The sequence below is a fragment of the Anser cygnoides genome, chromosome 20 (genome assembly GCF_040182565.1).
Source record: "Anser cygnoides isolate HZ-2024a breed goose chromosome 20, Taihu_goose_T2T_genome, whole genome shotgun sequence".
Classification (NCBI taxonomy): domain Eukaryota; kingdom Metazoa; phylum Chordata; class Aves; order Anseriformes; family Anatidae; genus Anser; species Anser cygnoides.
In genome coordinates, this window is record NC_089892.1 from 1,865,284 (window position 1) to 1,884,936 (window position 19,653).

A 19,653-nucleotide genomic window follows, 5' to 3' on the forward strand; every position below is an offset into this window, starting at 1 on the left:
GACCTAACACTAACAAGACCTCCACTAAACCATATCGCTAAGCTCTACATCTAAACGTCTTTTAAAGACCTCCAGGGTAGGTGACTCAACCACTTCCCTGGGCAGCCCATAAAAGAGGAGGCTGTAAAGGGAACTAGAGAAAACTTGGTGCTTAAATTGTGTGTAGGATATAGAGTGAAACAAGTGTGTCTGGGACCATGTACTATTTCCTTCAATACTTTAAAAAACTCATTTTGCTGGTAAAAGCAGCAGTCAAACAATTTTATAATCACAGACCTATAATAAACTACTGCACACATGTAGAAAGAAACAAGAGACTTCTTACCTTGCAGGTGTCATCAGAGATGCATCCATTTACCAGATTCACATTTTGTTCCTGTGGGAGACTGTAGTTCTCAACCTGAAAAAACTCTATTCTGTGGTTGTTCAGCTGGATGTCTTGCAAACAGCCTTTAAAGTAGCCTCCCCACGCATCAGCGCTGTCTGGGTCAGGACGCCCACCGATATACACTTCATAGCCAGCTAAAAGAGGTGTTCCTACAAGGTGTCCCAGCTCCACGTATGTGTCTGATTGGTGGGCACCAACAACTCCTCCTTGGAAAGACAGAGCTACCAAATGTCTTCTCCCATCAATTACATTTTCTGGGAATGTCACAGTATCTGTAGATAACATCTCTATCTTTAGCTTGCCATTCTTCAAGTATATAGTGAGGCAAGGGTCTGTTTCATTGCTGATTTGCAGCAGCAAACCATTAGGTTTCAAACTACGAATGAAAAAGGAGATGTTGAAGTCAGCACCAAGGCTATCAGAAAGGATGAAAGAGGCAAAGCTAGTAGAATTCTCCAGGCCAAATGTTGCTGCTGGGCGCTCTGGAAGAGAAAAAGAAACGTGCATCAGCTCCATGACAAGGGGAATGCAGCTGGCACAGGGCACTGTAACCTCTGTGAATGGGACAAGACCTTTCTTCCCAAGATTTTCAACGTGTATCAGGGTAATTTTGCTTCCTCCCCACACAGGTCTAAAATTAGGATGTAGGCGAAAGTGTCCTTGCTTTCTCTGGAGGGGAAGAACTTAGAACACACAAGTAGCAGAAGGGGGAAAAGCAGATCTAGCAGAGACCTTGCCACCCAGCAGATTTAGTCAAGGACTTCTAAACCACCAAGTTGCTTTTGAAACTTGTAAATTTGGTAACAGCAGAACAACTTTGTACTTGCTATATTTAGGCTCAGGAATTAAACAAAAATGGGCAATATTAATATAAGCCTTGCAGGAACACAACAGTGCAAATGGGTGTGGTTTTAACTGCAAATTGTCACAGAGCTTCCTTTAACACTATTTTATTTATAAAGCAATACATTCCTATTAACCCTAAAATAAAAATGAAGCTCAGCTTTTTGTAGTTCAACAACCTCCCTGCCCTCCTACAATCACTTAGATCTGATACAAAGATCTGATACAAAGTCAGAGCCTCAACAAGGAATTGTGTCTGCACCACAAACCTGACAGTCTTTCCTGCAGGAGCAAGTGACAGACAAGGGATCAATGAGAATTTTATTTACAGAGGCATTTGCTTTATTCTTCTCTCTGGTCAAGTAGAAAATACTGCTTCTGGAGCTAACATCAATGCTTATCTAGTATCTTTGAAGCCCCAGTTGACAGATGAGCTGGCAGATGTAAATCCCGTGGCACTTACCGTAGGAGCACGCAGGGCCTCCGTATGGCCTGGAGCAGTCGCACCTGAACGTTGCCCAAAGGTCCACGCACAGCCCTCCGTGAGAGCAGGGCCTGGAGAGGCACCACTCCGTCCGGTCACAGCCCAGCCTCACTGGGGACGACTCGTTCACCGGGAGATCCACCGGCAGCACAGCTTCAGCATCCACCTGCACGTCTTGCAGGCAGCCAACAAAGCCCTGCTGGCTCTGTGTGTTGCTGGCCATTGGATCCCCAGCACCTCCGATATACATGCTGAGGAAGGCATGCGGGATGGAAGCCGTGCCGTGAGGGACAGAAGAGCTCCGCAGGCAGACACCTGCTTCACAAGAGTCATGCCAGAGCTTTAGCTGCAAAGTGCTCTGCAAAATAACTTCGACTTTATACCAATGGCCATCATCAACTCTCAGCCCCTCCAGGAGCAGCAGGTACCCAACATCCTCCCTCTTCAGTCCTGCATGCAGAATGCCATCAAAGAGCTCCAGGAACAAGTATTCAGCTTCATGGCCTCGGTAAAAAAGGATGGCGCTGGGCAAGGTGGTTCGGAACCGGAGGGACACACTGGGAAGCTGATCTCCTGCTATCTCCCTCCTGCTCTGATTGTTCACGGGCAGCTCAATCAGGAGATACCCTCTGGAAGCAAAGGAAAATGTTGTTGGTGTTGAGCATGTGGCATCAAAGAAACCAGGCTGGCACTGGCACAGGTGGCCGTGGCTCTCAGCTTGGTAGGTGGGGATGCACAAGGCCTCATTTTGGCAGTCATGCGTCTGGCACCCAGTGAGCTTGACAGAGCAGTTCTTCCCTCCCCATACAATGCCATCCTGGCTAGGGGCACAGTGGCAGGTATAGTCAGCAATGCCATCCTCACAGACAGCTCCATTCTTGCAGGGACCCTCCTCACACTCATTGATGTTAACAGCACATTCCACACCTGCGAAAGAGATTTAGAAACGGGATCTCACTGCAGGGGATTGTGACTCCCTTCCCCTGAGCAAGCCAGTGAGGCACAGACCGCCCTCCCCAGCACTGCCAGTCCCTAAGCTGTTCTCTTCAGGAAACCAGAGAAGCCCTAGGGCTGCCAGCGAGAAGCCCCTGCGCTCACCAGAGTGGCCTACCACTAACGTACAAGCAACAGAGAGAGAATTCTTTGCTGTCCTTCCAGGTGCTGCAAAGAGGGTGCTGTCTGCAGAGCTTCGGCCAGTCAGCCTGCGTCATCCAACAGCCCCACTGCCCTCTCCCAGACAATCTCAGACACCATAGCTGATCAGCATGCATGAGAGCAAGCAGAGGGTATTAAAGGGACAAGACAGCACAGACAAGGATTTTATGTCTTTCATACATAGATTTGGTACATTTAGACTCACGTTAAGTCTATAGATCTGACTGGAGCATGTTCTGGGCACCATTGTTGCAGACAGCATCAAACTGGGTCACCAGCCATGGAAGTTATTGGAAAGCCTCAGTTAAGAAAATTCAAATTCCGTACTTTGGAAAACAATCCCAGACAACCCTCCAGTGGTAAAACATTCACAAAACTCAGATCATTACCAAACAACAAACAAAACATGCTCCACAGGCACTTTGTCATACTTGCACTGAAGCTGATTTCAGTTTTGTCCAGTCCTGCAGAAGTGAACTGGGTAAAAAGTACTGCAGTGCAGTTAGTGTGTCTCCTCGAGGCACATGGATCCCGACAGGGCTCAAGTAAATTACAAGCCATTACACTCAAATCTGGTTAACGAAAATCAGCTGTCATTTTCCTGAGCATCTCCAGACTGACAGAAGAGCCCTCCTAAACCAGTTCACTGTTTATCTGGCCCATAACATCGGTTTTCACTAATCTTCAGAGACAGTCACACAGATAAGCCAAGCATGGATTATCCTGATCTAATAGTATTACATACAGAATCTACCCAGCAAGCAGAATGAGGACAGCAGAAAGAAAAAGAAGGAATTCACGCACAAAGGAGGGGAATCAAAACACAAAAGACATTTGTAAAGAAAAGCCACTAGCCAGAATGAGCATGTCAAACAGATTAGAGAGTTGCCTGAGGGAAAACGAGATGAGGGGAGATGGCGCATTAGAAGTACTGGAGCTGGACTTGATGAAATGTGATAAAAGAAATTTTAAAAGATACGAAGCTTCTTGAATCTGCATGCAGATGTTGGGAACCGCCTCACACCCCAGCAATGACAGTCCTGCACAAACCCCTGCAACCCTGCTGCCTGACCAACTTGCTCCTTTCAGAGCGAGCGTTTGGCTGCTGTTGGCACTGCTATCTGCGCAGATAGGTGAAGACTCAACACCAGCTTCCAGCTCCAAAGTGTTCTTTTGTATCAGTGTAAGGCCGTAACACGTATCATGCTCTGTGAAGCATTGAAACAGAAATGGGAGGCTCTGGTAATTCTGCTCTTCCAGCTGTGCTAGAGCTGTTCTGTCAGCAACATCACCTCAGATTCCTCTAGGACATGGCTGCACCTCTCTTCTTAAACTAAGAGAACTACTGTGTGTAGTGACTGTACAAAAGCACGGAATTTGGCCAGTAATGTCTGCCTTGAGGAGGAGCTCAGGTGATGGACGGATTCAGTTGTTAATACCACCTCAGCACAGCATTTTTTCCCCAGCAATTAGTGCTCAGCACACAGACCCTGGGGTGTGATCTTAACTGGCGAGAAAACTGTTGAGGAAACTGAGACATTCAAGGAAGAAGCAAGAGAAGAATCGAGATCCTGGCACAAAGTTATGGCCGCACTGAAGGAAATGTGTTGGAATAACTACAACATACAGGATGTCTCTAGGCCTGGAGAATCCCAGGGTGGGAGAAGAGGGGAAGAACTCAGCTGGAATTCAGAAAAAACAGAGCAGTAGAACTACGTGGAGTGGGTTTTCTGACTTATCAGTGGATTGAAGGACTCTCCAAGCTGCAAGAGGCAGATTTGCGGTCGGACTTATGGGGAGAGGCTGTCAAATGTACCAGAGAGACAGTTAGGTTCAGCACAGCCCTGAGTGCTTGACACGCCACCCATTTGAGATCAGAGCTGTTAATGTTTACCAGGGCAAAGAGAAGAAAATAGCATTAGACTGAGTAACAAAAGCAGAGATGCCACGAATTTTTGCCTTTCTGAGAAGGCCAGGCGGGCAGGCAGGCACCAGCTGGCAGCAGGAGAGAGTCCCGGTACCCCCTGCCCCTCTCCCAGCCCAACCGTGTCTCCTCTGGCCGTGCTCTGCCCACGGAGCAGCAGCAGGACACCTGCCTGCGCTGCTTCCCAGGCTCCCAGCTGACACCTGTGGGTGAGCGCTTCACACCAGGTGGCAAATTAGTCCCCATGGAGAGTGCACAACCCCGGGCTGGTGGCTAATTAAACACCAAGCTTTCCCATGGGATGCAGCTGGTTTGATTTCTCGATTATTTGTTGGAAATGGGTGAAAAGAACGAGCTGGCAGTTCAGGTCTTTACACGCTGCTGTCTAACCTCACGGCTCACGAGCAGGCAAAGGAAATGCTCAGCAGCAGAGAGAAGGGCAGCTTTTCCTAGAGAAACTAAAAACAAATGTTGTCTTTATCGCTGCCGCTGTTTCTGCCAGCAAACAGCCAGCCTTCAGAGCGCTAAGGCAGGAGAAGGAAAAGGCCTCTAAAACAACACAACATATTCTGGCTCTCCTAGAAGCCGGTGCAGTGTCAGCCTTGAGTTTGAAGCAGTTTTTAAAACAAACTGGTAACAGAGGAGACTGCACCAGAGTTCTACAAATCTGGCTAACAACAGATTTTTCCTGGAAGCCACTGTGAGCCCTGGCATAGCAGTTAGCCCTGTGCTGCTTCCCTGACTCGTTATACGCCTTGTGATGATCAAACCCTTTGCCAGCCAGCTTTCTTGCCCTCTCGTCTCCTCTATTATCACCAATAATTTTTGTCAAATTTGTTTGAAGATCTCCATTTTGTCAAATTCTTCAGTTACACCACAGTAAGACAGGAGATTTCAATTACGTATTGCTTCCTAGATGCTAATTTCATCTCAGCAGAGGGGTCTGTAGTTTTGGGTTTGGTTGCAGAGTACCGAGTGTAAATGAAGAAGGGGATTCCAGCAAAATAAAGGAACTTTCCCTACATCAGAAAAAAAACCCAAGATTTTAAAAAAGGAAGTTTAAAACTAATTTGCTTCTCTGAGGAAAGCTTAGGCATCTTTTTCTAGGTATATATTAAAAACAATTTACTCTTACCAAGTCTTCTGTGTACCATTTAAATTTCTTAGCTCAAATGTTTACTATTGCTCTTACTCTTGATAGTTCAAATAATGCTGCCAATGTGATTCATTACATCATTAGACTTTAAAATGTGTAATGAGTTTCTTATAAAGACTAAAAAATACAAATTAGTGGAATTCGTTATCTGAAAAATGAGACAAGTGTTAGTTGAAAGGCTACTATCTGGAGACAATTATTTTCAAACATTCCAGCTAATTTAGCAGCATTCAAACTAACAGTCCCAGTAACCACAGGGGCTGGGTCAGAAACATACACTCACAAGTTGGTAAGCTTTAACAGTCTGCATTATTTTCAAATGGAAATCTATTCTCTAAATTCTGAAGTGTTACTGATGTGGTAAGAACAGTCTTGTTCTGTAGCTGCGTTCTGCGAATCCATATGTTCAGCACTCTCTGACTGAAGGTAAGGATTTACTGGTTGCTATTAGTAAGCAAAGGTTTGTTGAGCATACTGTAAGAGTCATATACTTCAACAGATACACAAATTAAAAGAAAAACTCACATAAACAGAAAGATTCTAATTTATCTGTCACATGCCAAAAAACCTGAAGGATGAGGACTATTCACAGGCCCAGCTCTTGAAACACACGAGTTCAGCAGGGCTTCCTGGCCAACGCTGGCGTGCCCTCTCCCCATAAGACAACTGAATTCCTAGCAACCTTTCCCTGGTGCATCCTAATTAGGGTTTGTATTATGACCAAAAGAAAAATGGGGGGGAGGAAGGGAGAGGTGGGAGGAGAGAGAGAATTAGCAGCACCAAACAGACCCGGCCACAATTATATTTGCACAATTACTGCCATTTCCATGGCAACTCGCTGATTTGACCTCTCTCTCCCACCGTGCACTGCTGCTCAAGGAGACAGTGGGGGAGGAGATAGAGAAGTGCACAGGGCAGCAGAGGGTTTGTCCCCTGAGTTAAAACAAAAACTACTTCTCAATAGAGGAGTTTAGAAATCATTAAAAGAAAAAAGGGAAATTGCAAAACAATTCTCTGCAAAGCAAATGTAATGTTTCAGAGAACAAGTAGGACACACCGGTGTGTTTACAAAGGACACCTGAGCAGAAACCAAGGACCGGTGCCTCAGAACAACTCCCAGTTTGACTGCTGCAGGCACCCGGCTTTCCGAACAAGTCAGAATCGTAGCACAGATGCCTATGGAGCATGCTGGCTGCTCTGCGTTTATCTTGAGGCAACAAGGAAATTGCTGGCCTTAAAGTTTCCAAAACAAAACTTTAGGTCTCTTCAAAATAAAAACATTCTGCCTTCCTAGTGAATTCAGTCCTTCACACGCCTCCAGCTACCACTACGCGCACGACCAGCCCCCTGCCCTGGGCAGGCACGCAAGCATTCAGGACACATTGCAATTACTGTACAGAGCTTGTTACCTGCTAGCAGAAAAACTCCCTTCAGGATCACGCCAATCAGCACAGATTTCATGGCCGGCTCCTTGTGGACATTTGTGACAGTAAAGGAAGAAAAGTGGGGGTGAACGGGGGTGGGGGATGGCAAAAAGGCTGCACTGGAACGGCAGAACGTGTGTAAGCGCTCCCCGATGCCAGTCAGACAAAAAGGGATTGGAGATGGAACCGGCCAATATAGCAGAGACCTGCGCCGCAGCGAGATCTAATCCAGCCCTGCTCTAACCCTCCCCAGCTGGCCTCTGTCAGTGCTGACACGAAGAATGCGTATGGCAGGGGGTGCGCGCTGCATGACGCTAATACCCTGCAGTGCCCGCGGCATTAGCGCCGGCAGCAGAGAGTCAGGAGACAATCTCCTGCCCTCGCCACCCCTCAGGTGAATCTGCCAAGTTCCGTCATCAAGGCCAGAGTACGGATTTTTCTTTTTACAGGCTAAGACCAAAAGCTGGGTTTCCATCCCCAAACCACATGGATACAGGGAGTTCCGAAGGCAGCGCCGCAGGGCAGGGGCTGCACGCTTTCAGCGCTGGGACCAGGGGACCAGCACTTCGTGCAGTTTTCTCCCTCCATCTGTCCCTTTCCGTGTGTTTGTGTGCACAAACATTTCCACTGTACAATAGTCACAAAGGCAAGTCTCAAGGTTTAACTACCACGATCTGTTTCTCTCAAATCGAACTGAATGGAAGGAAATTCCCTGCTCTATGCTGAGTGCACCAGCTCAACCATGGGACTGCAGAATCAAAAGCTCGCTATCTCCATTAGCAACCTTATAAAATCAGATGTTGCAATTTCATTTTTTCCTCTGTGGATCCGGTTTTGGAAAAAAAAAAAATGTGGCTGCTCTGATACTGTAAGGTTCCTAGAAGAGGAACTGCACTTTCACATTGTGGGGAACCTGGAGAAGGTTGTTATTTCTGCGAAGAAATGTTATCTGGGAGCTTCTCCCCAAACTTCAGGACTCTGTTAGTATCAATTTCAGGTCCAAGCAAACACAAATTCCCAGAAATCAGAGTATTAGCAGTATGACTTTGAGGTATTAAAAGAAAGCATTCCAAGAACTCTGGCTGTTTGTTTACTTTCTTCTGAGTGAGCTCAGTCCAAACATACCAGTCAATTTCATATATATTTTAAGTGGGAGGGATATGGCGAGTATTTGTTTGGAATTAAAACTTCCCAGATAGCCCCATCTGGGTTGTATGTATGCATCGTCCTATCCCAGCACCAATTTTAAATGCTGTTTATAACAGCTAGGATGACCCTTCTGTTCCTGTTCAAGAGAAAACAAGAGTGGTGCTTGTTCAACTGTGCTTATTCAACTGTCTACTGCAACAATGAAGTATAACAGTGTGAAGACTGGAGAACATTACATGTCTTTAGGAAGATCCACGTTTTGATTTCTGTACGCCCACAGGTTTACATTTACATACACATATACACAGCCTCTGTACACTGCTGATTGGAAATGCAGATATTGAATTCATCCATGTAGCACAAGGCAGCACAGATTCTGATCCCCTACTTGTCACTACATCTTTATAAATTCATTACATTCATATTGCTAATTACAACCTGCAATTGCTTCTTTTCCCAGGATCAGGTTAAGGATATATAACAGACTAGGGTTCTGTTAGAGATATCATGAGGATGGGAAAATCCACTGTCATGAAAATTCTAAAGAGTACAAAGATATGGAAGATAAAAAAACTTAAATAAGATGTCTTCCAAGCCAACTTACAATGTTCTTTGAAACTGAAAGTTTCTAAAGAAATTAAAGGATCAGGTGATTCGTTTTCTAGATGTTTTAATTCCCCATTCCTACACACTGGCAGTCGTGCGAGTTACAAGATTAAGTCACGCAGTTTAAATTCAGAGAATTATTTTGTACCTAATCATTTGTAAAAATTCTTGAGGAAGGTCAAGATAATGCTAAATATTTCAGAGGGTTCATAACAGAAAAATGACAGAAAATGGATGCGATTGATAGATAGAAATTTCCAATTTTCACACATGTTCCTTGTGCTCAAGCAATTGAAATGTTTTAAAGAAATAGCCAAATTCTACCTAAGTGGTATCATGTTGCAGGTTAAAAGTCAGTTCTCTTTCCAAACAGAGGCACCGGTCTTTCTTTTTGTCCTGGCCTAAGCTATTGTCTACAATATACATGATGGACTGAAATTATTCCTACATGTAAATAACCAATTTTGTCTTTTTTCCTAAAAGATCGACTTTTCCTAGTATGCTTTTTCTCTTGACTGCAACTGACATAATTTCCAAGACTACGCAAGAATCTTTTTTCTCCTCACTTCATTTAATACCCATGAAATCTTTTAATTCACACTTCTTACAACCTCTCAGGGCACATCCTCTATAAAGCACAAACTAAGGCACTGGACCGACTCTTCAGGACCTATTACGTACTTCTCCCAAGAAGGAGGCACTGCTTCTGCGACAACCACATTTCAGAGACAGAATTTTCTCATCTCCCTCCAATGCTGTAGCCTAAGACAGCACTGAGGCAGTTAATTTGCAAAGAATGAATTTCTCCTGACTTGCATTGTTATCCTAACACCCCCCAAATTCTTCAGACTGAAGAAAAAAAATACAGAAAGAACCTCCTGCTGCCCCAAGAAAGCATTCCTCAGAGTAGCAAGTTCACTTTAATCAGTGGAGGCAGCTTAAACCCAAGTTCATGGCAGATCTAAGCTGCCACAGAAATGTGTTTGGAGCAGAAACATTATGGGAAGCTTCACAAAGTTGTTCTGTGATCCTAATATGAAGTAATAAGCTGTTTACCCAGCATGAATGTACTGAGATTAATTGACAAAGGAGGGGAGATTAATTGCTATTATTTCCCTGTCAGCTTCACTCCTCCACATGCACTCGCTGATCTCACAGAGACTGCTCCCAGCCTTTCACTGTGTTAACGTGTCAGAACTACCTCAGCTGAAACAAAGTCCTTCACCAAAAGCAATATCCAGAAGAGCAACCTGCTTCTAATCCCCTTCAAGTACTAATGAACCCAAATTTGATGCACCAGAATGAACTCCAGCACTCCTTTGCCCACCATCCTGTTCCTGTCAGCTTTTCCGCCTATGAGCATGCTAAGAATTGGAAAGGATTAAACAGATCAGTCTGGCAAAGCAAAATGAAATTCTGAACGCTGTGAGGGGTACTGGGGCACTGAAGGAAGAAAAGGGAATAGGGCACGTACGTGAGAGGGAATTTTGACAAGTAGGATGAACGTTAAGCCAGCACTTTGGACAAGATCTCAGGTCATGAGTGCAGCACTGTAACTACCCAAGAAGTAGCAATGCAGAGTTTAGGTAAAAGCCTATTTTCAAAAGCCTCACCTAAAAAAGCATTTTTTTTCTTGGTCTAGCCTACCTCAGGAATCCAAAGCAAACCAAACACACTACAAAGCCATACAAAGAATTCAGACAGTAACAGAATGCAATAACTAGGAGTGGACTTGAGATTCTGAGAGTGAAATACCTGTGTAATGGGTCTTCCCAGGAAACAACTGGACAGACTTCTACACAGCTCAACCATTATGACCAGAGAAGGAAAAACAGGAAACTCCCATGTAATAAAGACCTAAGACTCTGGAATGCTGCTACCTGCTGTTCCAAGAAGTTAAAAACTTCTCCTTTATTCAGGTTGGAAGGTTTTCTTTTTTGCCCACCAGATGGCAGCCTAGGAACACCACGGAAAGGTTACATCCACCTCAACAATGCACAAATAGATCATGCCAGGGGCCACCTTCTACCTTCTTATAAACTATTTTGGTGTTAAATTGTTCAAAACAGAGAGTATATATAGAATCTGAAGATGAAGAAGACTGAGAATAACTATTCTAAACTGAGGTGAGGTTTAGTATTAGTCAGCAGTGCACCTTCCCAACAAAGCTGATGTGCAGTACTCACTATCCCCTAGTTTCTCAGCTAGAAAATTGAGACCCATTAGGGTCAGGCAGGGCATTTGCGTACAAATCCAGACTCCCCCCTCCCTTGTAAACAGAGAAGGCTTCATTTGCTCGCATCACAAAGACCTTTTGACCTCCTAACATTGCAAATTACTGCCTTCAGCCCCAAATCCCTGGCTCTTATTATCCAGGGGTGTTAGGGAATGGATACGGAATAGATATGTTTTACAGATGTTTTATGTGCCAGTGGATCCAACCTGCTACAATCAGTAGCTTTTGACATCCAGAGTTTTAAATGCCTTTTTTTTTCATTTATAGTTTTTATTTGAAAGTGGTTTTTGTTCACATTTATGTGTGTATATACAAAAAATAGTTTTCCTGGTGAACTTTCACTCCGGGATACAGGCCTGCTAGATGTAAGAGTCTAAGAGTCTTAGACTCTTCTACATAGCTGATCTTCTCTCTCAAAATCTAGTCCATAGTCTAATCTACTTGCTTGACCAAAATCACATAGTTCTCTCTTGACATTTGAGTGCTGAACTGCAGAATTCCCTCTGCACAGCTACTGAGCCCCCCACAATTTATCTCAGTCCTGCTTAGCATCCTGGGCTACCCAAGACTGGAATCCAGTCCTGCAGCCAGGCAGTAATACAGCAACTCAGCATTAAACAGACTGACCTGATTCCAGCCACCCGCCTTCGCCAGCATTACCTGAATAACCTGGTAGGCAATGGCAAAGAAAGCCATCAACAAGGTCCACGCAGTGCCCTCCATTCTGACAAGGCTGCGACTCGCACTCATCAATGTTCATAAAGCAGGTCTCCCCTTTGAAGTGAAAATACAAACAGCCATCTTGAGTGCATGCATGCATCAGTGAAGGAGACAATATGAATGACAACTGCATTCCTAACGTTTTGCAGCTCTTTTTGTCATCTAAAAAGGCAGAAGAATTCCTTGAACTATAGCGTGTCTCTGCAGAACACTCTGGCAAATAGATACCATCATTGAAACAATTATGAAAAATGAAGTAAGGAAAGGCTGAGTGATTTGCCAGTGTCATGCAAGGGAGCGGGGCAGGATCAGGACTTCTGAACCATTCCCCTCTGCACAATTGTGGACCATACTCATTTTTTTCTTTAAAAAAGAATGAACTATTATTTTTAGCTCCTATTTCCAGGGAATTTCCACAGCTCTTAAATCCATGTTTTATAGATATTTATAAACCAGGGAAATGGTGGGTAGTATTTCAGTTGAACATCATTTCTATCTACTCAAACCACAGGTGCAGTGAGGTTGCAACATTTACTGCATAGCTCACCTGCAAAGCCTGGTTGGCACCAACAGAGGAAACCGGCTGCTTGGCTATAGCTGAAATCACTGGGGAAGTCAGGTCGTGTTCCGTAATAGGACTGGTTGGATCGTTCAAGGCATACACCTCTGTTGTAACAGGGATCTGTTGCACACTCATCCATGTCCTCTTCACAGTGCTGTCCTGTGTAACCTGCCAGGAGACAGTGTAAACATCACATACCACTTCACTAGAACTAGTCACCCAATTATTGTGGCTGCCTTGAAAGTGAGAATAAAAGCCAAAAGACACTGCAGCTCATCAAGTAGGGAGTCTGAGTCCTCCAGTTTCTCCAGTATGTCAAAGGCAAGAGCCAGATAACCAATTTGCAGGGAACTATTATTTATTAAAAAAAAAAAAAAAAACACACATGATGGGAAAAGGCAGAAAAGAGGAGAAGGGAAATTGAGAATCAGTGTGCCTTTCCCAACAAAGGGATCAATTAGATCCTGAAATGAACTGTAAAGGCAAACGGTGGCAGCCTCACTGTTTTGAATAATCAAAAAAATCACGCTGGACCATGCAGTACAATTGTTCATTCCTTACTTCCTCAACAGGACAATTTAGCGTGCCCTCTCCATTGCAATGTGCCTACATGCTGGCATAACAAAATAGATTTCTAACCTACCTGGCCAGCAGGCACAGCTGTAGTTCTTGATTCCTTCAACACACGTGGCATTGTTCAGACAGGGCTCAGAGGCACACTCCAGGATATCCAACTCACAGTGGTCCCCTTCAAAGCCTGTGTCACTGCAGTCACAATGGTAACTGTGGGGCAACAAAACAGAGCAATGCAGGAGGCTCTTAATTTCACTGCTGAGTCCCGTGTGAGAAAAGAGCAAATGAAGCTAGAGTTCGTCCTCAAACCCACTTGTGGGGCACAAGAAAAAGACATTTCCATCCACACAAACAGGCCATGCTAACGAGAGAGCAGACCAACCCAGCAGTCTCTGAGCTCACAACATCTGTGAAAAGGCAGATTCACACGCACAGGTATGTTCTCAGCAGCTGCTTTTGCTGATCAAGATCTGCAAATTACTTCCCTTTGCATCTGATATGTCAGCTGGAAGCAGTAACAGGAGCCATCTTCTACCTTTCTTTGAGCATCCTAGGAGTTTTGCTACTGGTAGGGGTCCTCTCACATACTGCTATTAATCACTCTCAACTACTGCCACTGGGATCACTGGGATGTAGGAAGGACTAAATCCAATTTTTCCAATGGATTTCTACTCTAATTTGACAGGTTCCACTAAGCAGAGCTTTAGATCAGTACTGGTATCCAACTGTCCAAACACTGATTTCTCACCTGTTAATGAGGTCATGGCACGTCCCGTTGTGCTGGCACGGCTGGCTCTCACACTCGTTGATGTCCACCTCGCACTGGATTCCTCGGTAACCGGGTGCACAGGTGCAGGTGTAGAGCCCGATGTGATCTATGCACGAGGCCCCATTCTGGCAAGGGTATGAAGCACATTCATCTATTTCAGCATCACAGTTTATACCTTGGTTACAAAAGAGAGAAATAACTGTGTTAAAAACCCAGGTGAACATATCTGCGCTGCCTCCACTTCTGAGCTGGAATCACAAAAGCCATCAATCCTAAGGTTATCAACTCTAACTGGTTAGCATAATGATCTCCTCTAATTTTGCCATAAGAACATTGGGAGCTTATGAACAATATGCAATTCTTACAAATTAAGGACCTTTAATTTTTACTTGAAAACAAAATTATTTTGTTTAGGCTTTTGGATTTCAGTCTTACAACAAAACTAAGAATAGTTTCCAGAATTTACAAAGGTTTTGTTTCTTTCATTCAGATTCGTTGAAGTAGTCAATCAGCCAGCACTTCACAAATGACATCCATTTTCTGAGTAAGCCATAAAATCTTGATCTTACTTGCATGCACTCCTAAAAAATCTAAGGACAGCTGTTTTGGCTGGGGATCCTTTTGGGGGAGGGGGGACAGGGATGAGAAAAGAAGAATCACGCTGCTAGTTAGCGTTATTTAAATTTTTATATATTATATAACTCTTACAGTTTTAGTTAGACATGGTACTCTTCACTTGTGTTGAACTGCTATTAACCAGATCCAGTGTTCTACATCAGAGGCAGATGCATTTTGGGAATGGGAAAAGTGATCTCTACCTGCTTCTCCAAAACATTGTTCCATTTGTTTAAATAATTGTAACTTGCTTTGAGATACCTAGGAAAAAAGCATTAAAGCAATGCAAAATGCTAATTACAGTGATACTAGATAATAGTAAGCCATCATATTATGAAACGTTACTAAAAATTAGGCATTAGCTCCAATGTTACTAGTCAAGAGTAGTAAGTCAGGCATTTTTGGTCCAAAAATTTTGGTGCCAGCTTTCACTGACAGAGTAAGACCCGCCATGCAAACCTCTCTGCAACAACCTTGCCCTACTGTATTCCACCACTTTAGGCTGTCTGTGGCCTGACATCACCTCCGAACATTAGTCATCGCAGTGGCACCTGCCAATCCATCTAATCTCTCCTGCTTGGTAAAGGCTAAAAACATGGACAAGGCCATCCTAATCCTCAGGAATGTGGGCCCCCTAAGCTGCAGTTTCAAACCTGTCAATACCCATACAAAACTTCCTTCACCCAAATTCCGGCTGAGAGCACCAGGAAACAACCTGCCTTGGCAGCCAGTGGAGCTAGAACCTCTGAGTTCAGGACGAAGTACTAGACCCTAGGCTCATATGCAACATCAGAGTAACTCAGAGAACAACAAACTCCTCCAGCTACCTGGGTTATTTTATCACTTCCCTGGCAGGGGAATCCCGCAATCATTATTTGAAGATTCAGGAAAATGTACAAAAGAAGCTGATTTGCAAAGAGAATCACGTTTAATACTCAAAATCAGCGGTAATCGTAAGGCCTACAGAATTCCGCTTTTTTCCTCCCTTGGCTCTGTTCATTTTTATCAGAGAGTGACTCAGCATCACTAACCGCATTCCTGACGTCGTAACTTCTCTTCATTCCACTGGTAATCAGCAGCATTCCTTCACAGCAACCTAACTCTTGAATCACTTCAGTCTCTGACAGTGAGGAAGGCTGAGAAAGTTCACGTGCTAAGTGGTACCAGGCAGCCAGGGGTGCAGTACAGCCGCATTCCTCTCCGATAAGCAGGGCTAGAGAAAGGAGAACCCCCCCCGCTGCCTCCCTCACAGATAACTCACAGGTGGAGATTACTCTCTGAGTCACCATTAGCACAGACGCACATAAAAGGGATACTCATGCCACAAGCCAAAAACATTCTCCAGACATCAAAGAACTAGAAAAGAAATCTCCAACTAAAAGCCGCTCTCTTCCAAAAAAGACTACTCCCCTCAGACAAGTCCTGCAGGACAGGACAAAGAACTACAAGCCAGACAGACTCAGCTATACCTGTTAGGACTTAGTTATAACACCAAGCGTATTCTTCCTGATACTAAATCTCTTTCCTTGTACATCTCCTGTAATTTCCCACTGAGGCTAATCACATCTACCTGGTATCTAGCACTCCTGGCTCAGACGGTGCCCCCACCTTCACTCTTAGATCCATGTCCCTCAACATCCACACCGTCCCTGGAAATCAAAGCCTCAGCTATTGCCTGGAAGCCATGAAAACAAGCACTATGCCATCATTCACACACGGTACAAAATGCTCAAAAAATCTGACTTGTGCAACAGAGACGCAGCTGTAGAACAACAGCTTCTCAGGACAGCTCCTCACACGACCAGGCACTACATGAGCAACAAGATGTAACCCAACCACCAGGCCAGTACACGAGCATGAAAGGTACCTGTGTAGCCGGGGATGCACTTGCACAAATAGTGATCCATCTCATTCAGGCAGGTGCCATTGTTTTTACAGGGCCGGGACGCACACTCGTTGATGTCTATTTCACAGTTGTATCCTTGGAACCCAGGCACACAGAAACAGCTATACTCATTCACCCTGTCTCGGCAGATGGCTCCGTTCTGGCACGGGTTGGAGGCGCACTCATCAATGTTGTCTTTGCAGTGGGCCCCGGTGAAGCCAGGTTGGCAGATGCAGGCATAGTCCCCAGGACCCTCAACACACGTCCCGTTATTTAGGCAGGGGTGGCTAGAGCACACAGAGCTTTCTGTTTGGCAGCCTTCTCCATCCAGTCCCGTTTGGCATTCACAGGTGTATCCATTTATACTATCTACACATTCAAAATGAGGATCTTTACAGGGGTTGCTCTCACACTCGTTAATATTAATGTTACAATCACTACCTGTAAAGCCAGGCATACAGATGCACTCATATTCCAGGAGTCCTTCGGTCCTGTTGCAAACACTATGGGCAGGGCAATCATGTTTGATGCATGCGTCATAGAGAATTTCACAGTTTTTGCCCGTGTAGGCTACAGGCTGTGTGGGGCAGGTGCACTGATAACCCACTTCCAGATCCTTACAGCTCCCACCATTTTCACACGGGGATGATGAACAGCTGCTATCAGTTTCAGAGGATGAAGTTCCTGTTGAGAAAACGGACATTGTTTTAGTCAGCATTAAGTAGCCCTACAGAAGAAAGCTCTTCTGCCGATCACCACGTGCATCTCAGAGGTTGCCAACCTACAACCTTACACAGCAGGAAATCTTTAGGTGTTAGGAGAAGAGCAGAGATCGATGAGGTTCATGCTGATGGCCCTAACTATTAATATCTGCAAATTTAATTCACATAAACAAGATTACACAGGCACATGATAGAGAAAACAACAAAAAATGTTCAATGTGTGTATTTGTCAATGGAGAATGGCAGAAGAATAGGAGGAATCCTCATTTCTTTTCCAAATGAAATTTTAAATTCACTTTGTGAAATAATCTGACTGGTCAAAGGGAAAAACAGCCCAGAGAACAAGAACTAACTGCCTTGGTATTGGAATTAAGATACATGCCCTGGATTTGATGACACAATTATATACTTGCAAAAGAAAAATAAAAATAGCATAAAGGGAGAGAGGCAATGCAAACAGGTCACAAAGACAGCAGTCATTAGCTTCCCATCCCACTGCAGCTTTCTGGTATCAGGCTTTCTCTTCTGCTTTGGTTCCCATTCCAGGATGCACAGGAGAGAAGCTGAGGGGCAGACACCCCAGGCTGGTTCCCACATCGCTGTCACAAAGCATCTGACATGGAAGTAACTCTGCAAACAACTATATAGCAGGTGTTTTGGAAACATCTGCAAAAAAACGGCCACAAAGCAGAGGTAAAGCTCAGGAAACAGCAAATGCTATCTGAGAAGTGGCTACTGCTTCTGGTGAGGCACTCCTGCCTTTGCCTCACGTTGAGAGACAAGGACCACTAGCACTCAGCCTTCTCCTCGCATGCCATCGCACACAGCTCTCTGCCGGTTTTGCTGCGTCGTGTGTGTAACCGTGGGCAGCCTGTGACAGGGACCTGGCCCCAGGATGGCCCCCAGCCACCAGCAGAGCACAGCCACTTACTCAAAGGGCCGGGGCCACCGGCAGAGCATGGCCAGTTACTGAAACACCGGCCGGGCCCGCACAGCTCTCAGCACCGCAGCTCACTGCCCCCGGCCCTCGCCGTGTTTCTGCCAGCCGCGAGAAGTTTCAGCGCGCCGTGCTCCGCGCTAAGGACGTGCCGGGATCACACACCACCACCACCGCACCCCTTCTGGGCTGACCGTAGTCATTCTCTCGTTCATGCTATCACTACCCCAGCCCATTTTTGGTTACATTTGCCTTGCCCTGGTGCACCTCCTACACACCCAGCAGTTAATCTGTGTCAGTGGCTTTCTGTCAGCTCCCGGCCCCATCAGCTCCCCAGTCCCTTTGTGCACGAAGGTGGAGGCATCCGGCTTTAGGGCCTGAAAGGGATTTACAGGAGACTTTGGTTTACAAAAGCCTGCCCCTACCCTGACCTACCCCTAATTCCTCCCACCGAAAGACTGCAGTGTTTCTAAGTCTTCTTTTAAGAGGCATTGTCGATGGGGGAGGGGGGGTGTTCAGGGATTTAGACGGCCCCTTCCCCTCCTTCCCAGCATCATCCCTGTCGCCCACCCTCCCCTTCCTCTCCCATGTGATGCCAGGGATTGCTGCTGAGCGTGCACTGTCCAGCAGGCTCATTATTCTGCCGTGAACCCTTTTATTCTCAGATTCCCAGTCAGGCAGAAAACAAGGATGACAGAATCTGCCTGGAATCCCTGTAGCAATTAGAGTGGGAGCCCAGGAAACCATTCCCAAAAGCTTTCCTAGGCAGGAGATCGGAGCCTTTGTACGCTTAATGAGGAGCCAGGCCCAGCCCGCGCCTTCCAGAGGCCAGGAGCACAGCCTGTGACAAAAAAGGAGCCCAAGCCCACTGTGTGCTCAGGACGATTTCTCCGATTTGCAGCACAGAAGTTAACGTTTCCACAGTCCCCCAAGCACTGCTGGCGCAGGCTGGCTGCAGTCTCGTCAAGGACTACGTGCACTTTTCTGTTTCCATTATAAGCAGACTGGCTACACGTTTCTTGCAAATAAATGTCAAATCTGACATTTCCTGTCTTCTCCAAAGCCCTTTCACAACACACATACCTCTCGGTACCCCCTCTGATTTGGTTCACCATACGACAGCAGTGCTCAGTCACCTGTGCTAGCCGCTAATGCCTGTCCATGGCACAAAACGGGTGAGAACTGCACGTCCCCACACTTGGAGATACAACGGGGCCGAGGAGACATCAAGTCAAGCAAACATGAAGTTTCATTAAAAAATCAAAAGGCCCTCTTGGCTTACCAAAAAAAGGCAGTAGAGAGGGAGAATCCCTGCCTCCTCTGAGGTCACTGTGGTTGTGAACAGCAGCAGCAGCTAACTTGTTATGTGTACTCATAACCAGCTGCATCTCCACATCAGTTATGTACAGGATTGCAGAGAGAAAGTTCATTTCCTGCACTGTTACTGGATTAGCTTTAGCTACTGGTGACCAAATGTTACCTGAGTTATGTCTCAGAGTGGTGAC

General features: G+C 45.4%; 1 protein-coding gene across 9 annotated transcripts in view; it reads right to left on the bottom strand.

Annotated features, from left to right (window-relative positions):
• CRB2 (crumbs cell polarity complex component 2) overlaps window positions 1-19,653 on the bottom strand; it is a 67,579-nt gene that overhangs the window by 12,161 nt on the left and 35,765 nt on the right. For 8 of the 9 annotated variants that reach the window (XR_007159421.2, XR_007159424.2, XM_066980570.1 and 5 more), the window contains 7 exons: window positions 16,472-17,173; window positions 13,969-14,164; window positions 13,291-13,430; window positions 12,633-12,815; window positions 12,026-12,139; window positions 1,695-2,642; window positions 326-870 (listed from right to left, as the gene is read on the bottom strand). Coding sequence is in view for 7 of the 9 variants with exons in the window: in XM_066980570.1 (XP_066836671.1) it covers window positions 326-870; window positions 1,695-2,642; window positions 12,026-12,139; window positions 12,633-12,815; window positions 13,291-13,430; window positions 13,969-14,164; window positions 16,472-17,173 (2,828 nt within the window). In the remaining 2 variants the exon portion in view is untranslated. The remainder of the gene's footprint in view (window positions 1-325; window positions 871-1,694; window positions 2,643-12,025; window positions 12,140-12,632; window positions 12,816-13,290; window positions 13,431-13,968; window positions 14,165-16,471; window positions 17,174-19,653) is intronic. The other variant, XM_048052097.2, reaches the window with a different exon arrangement.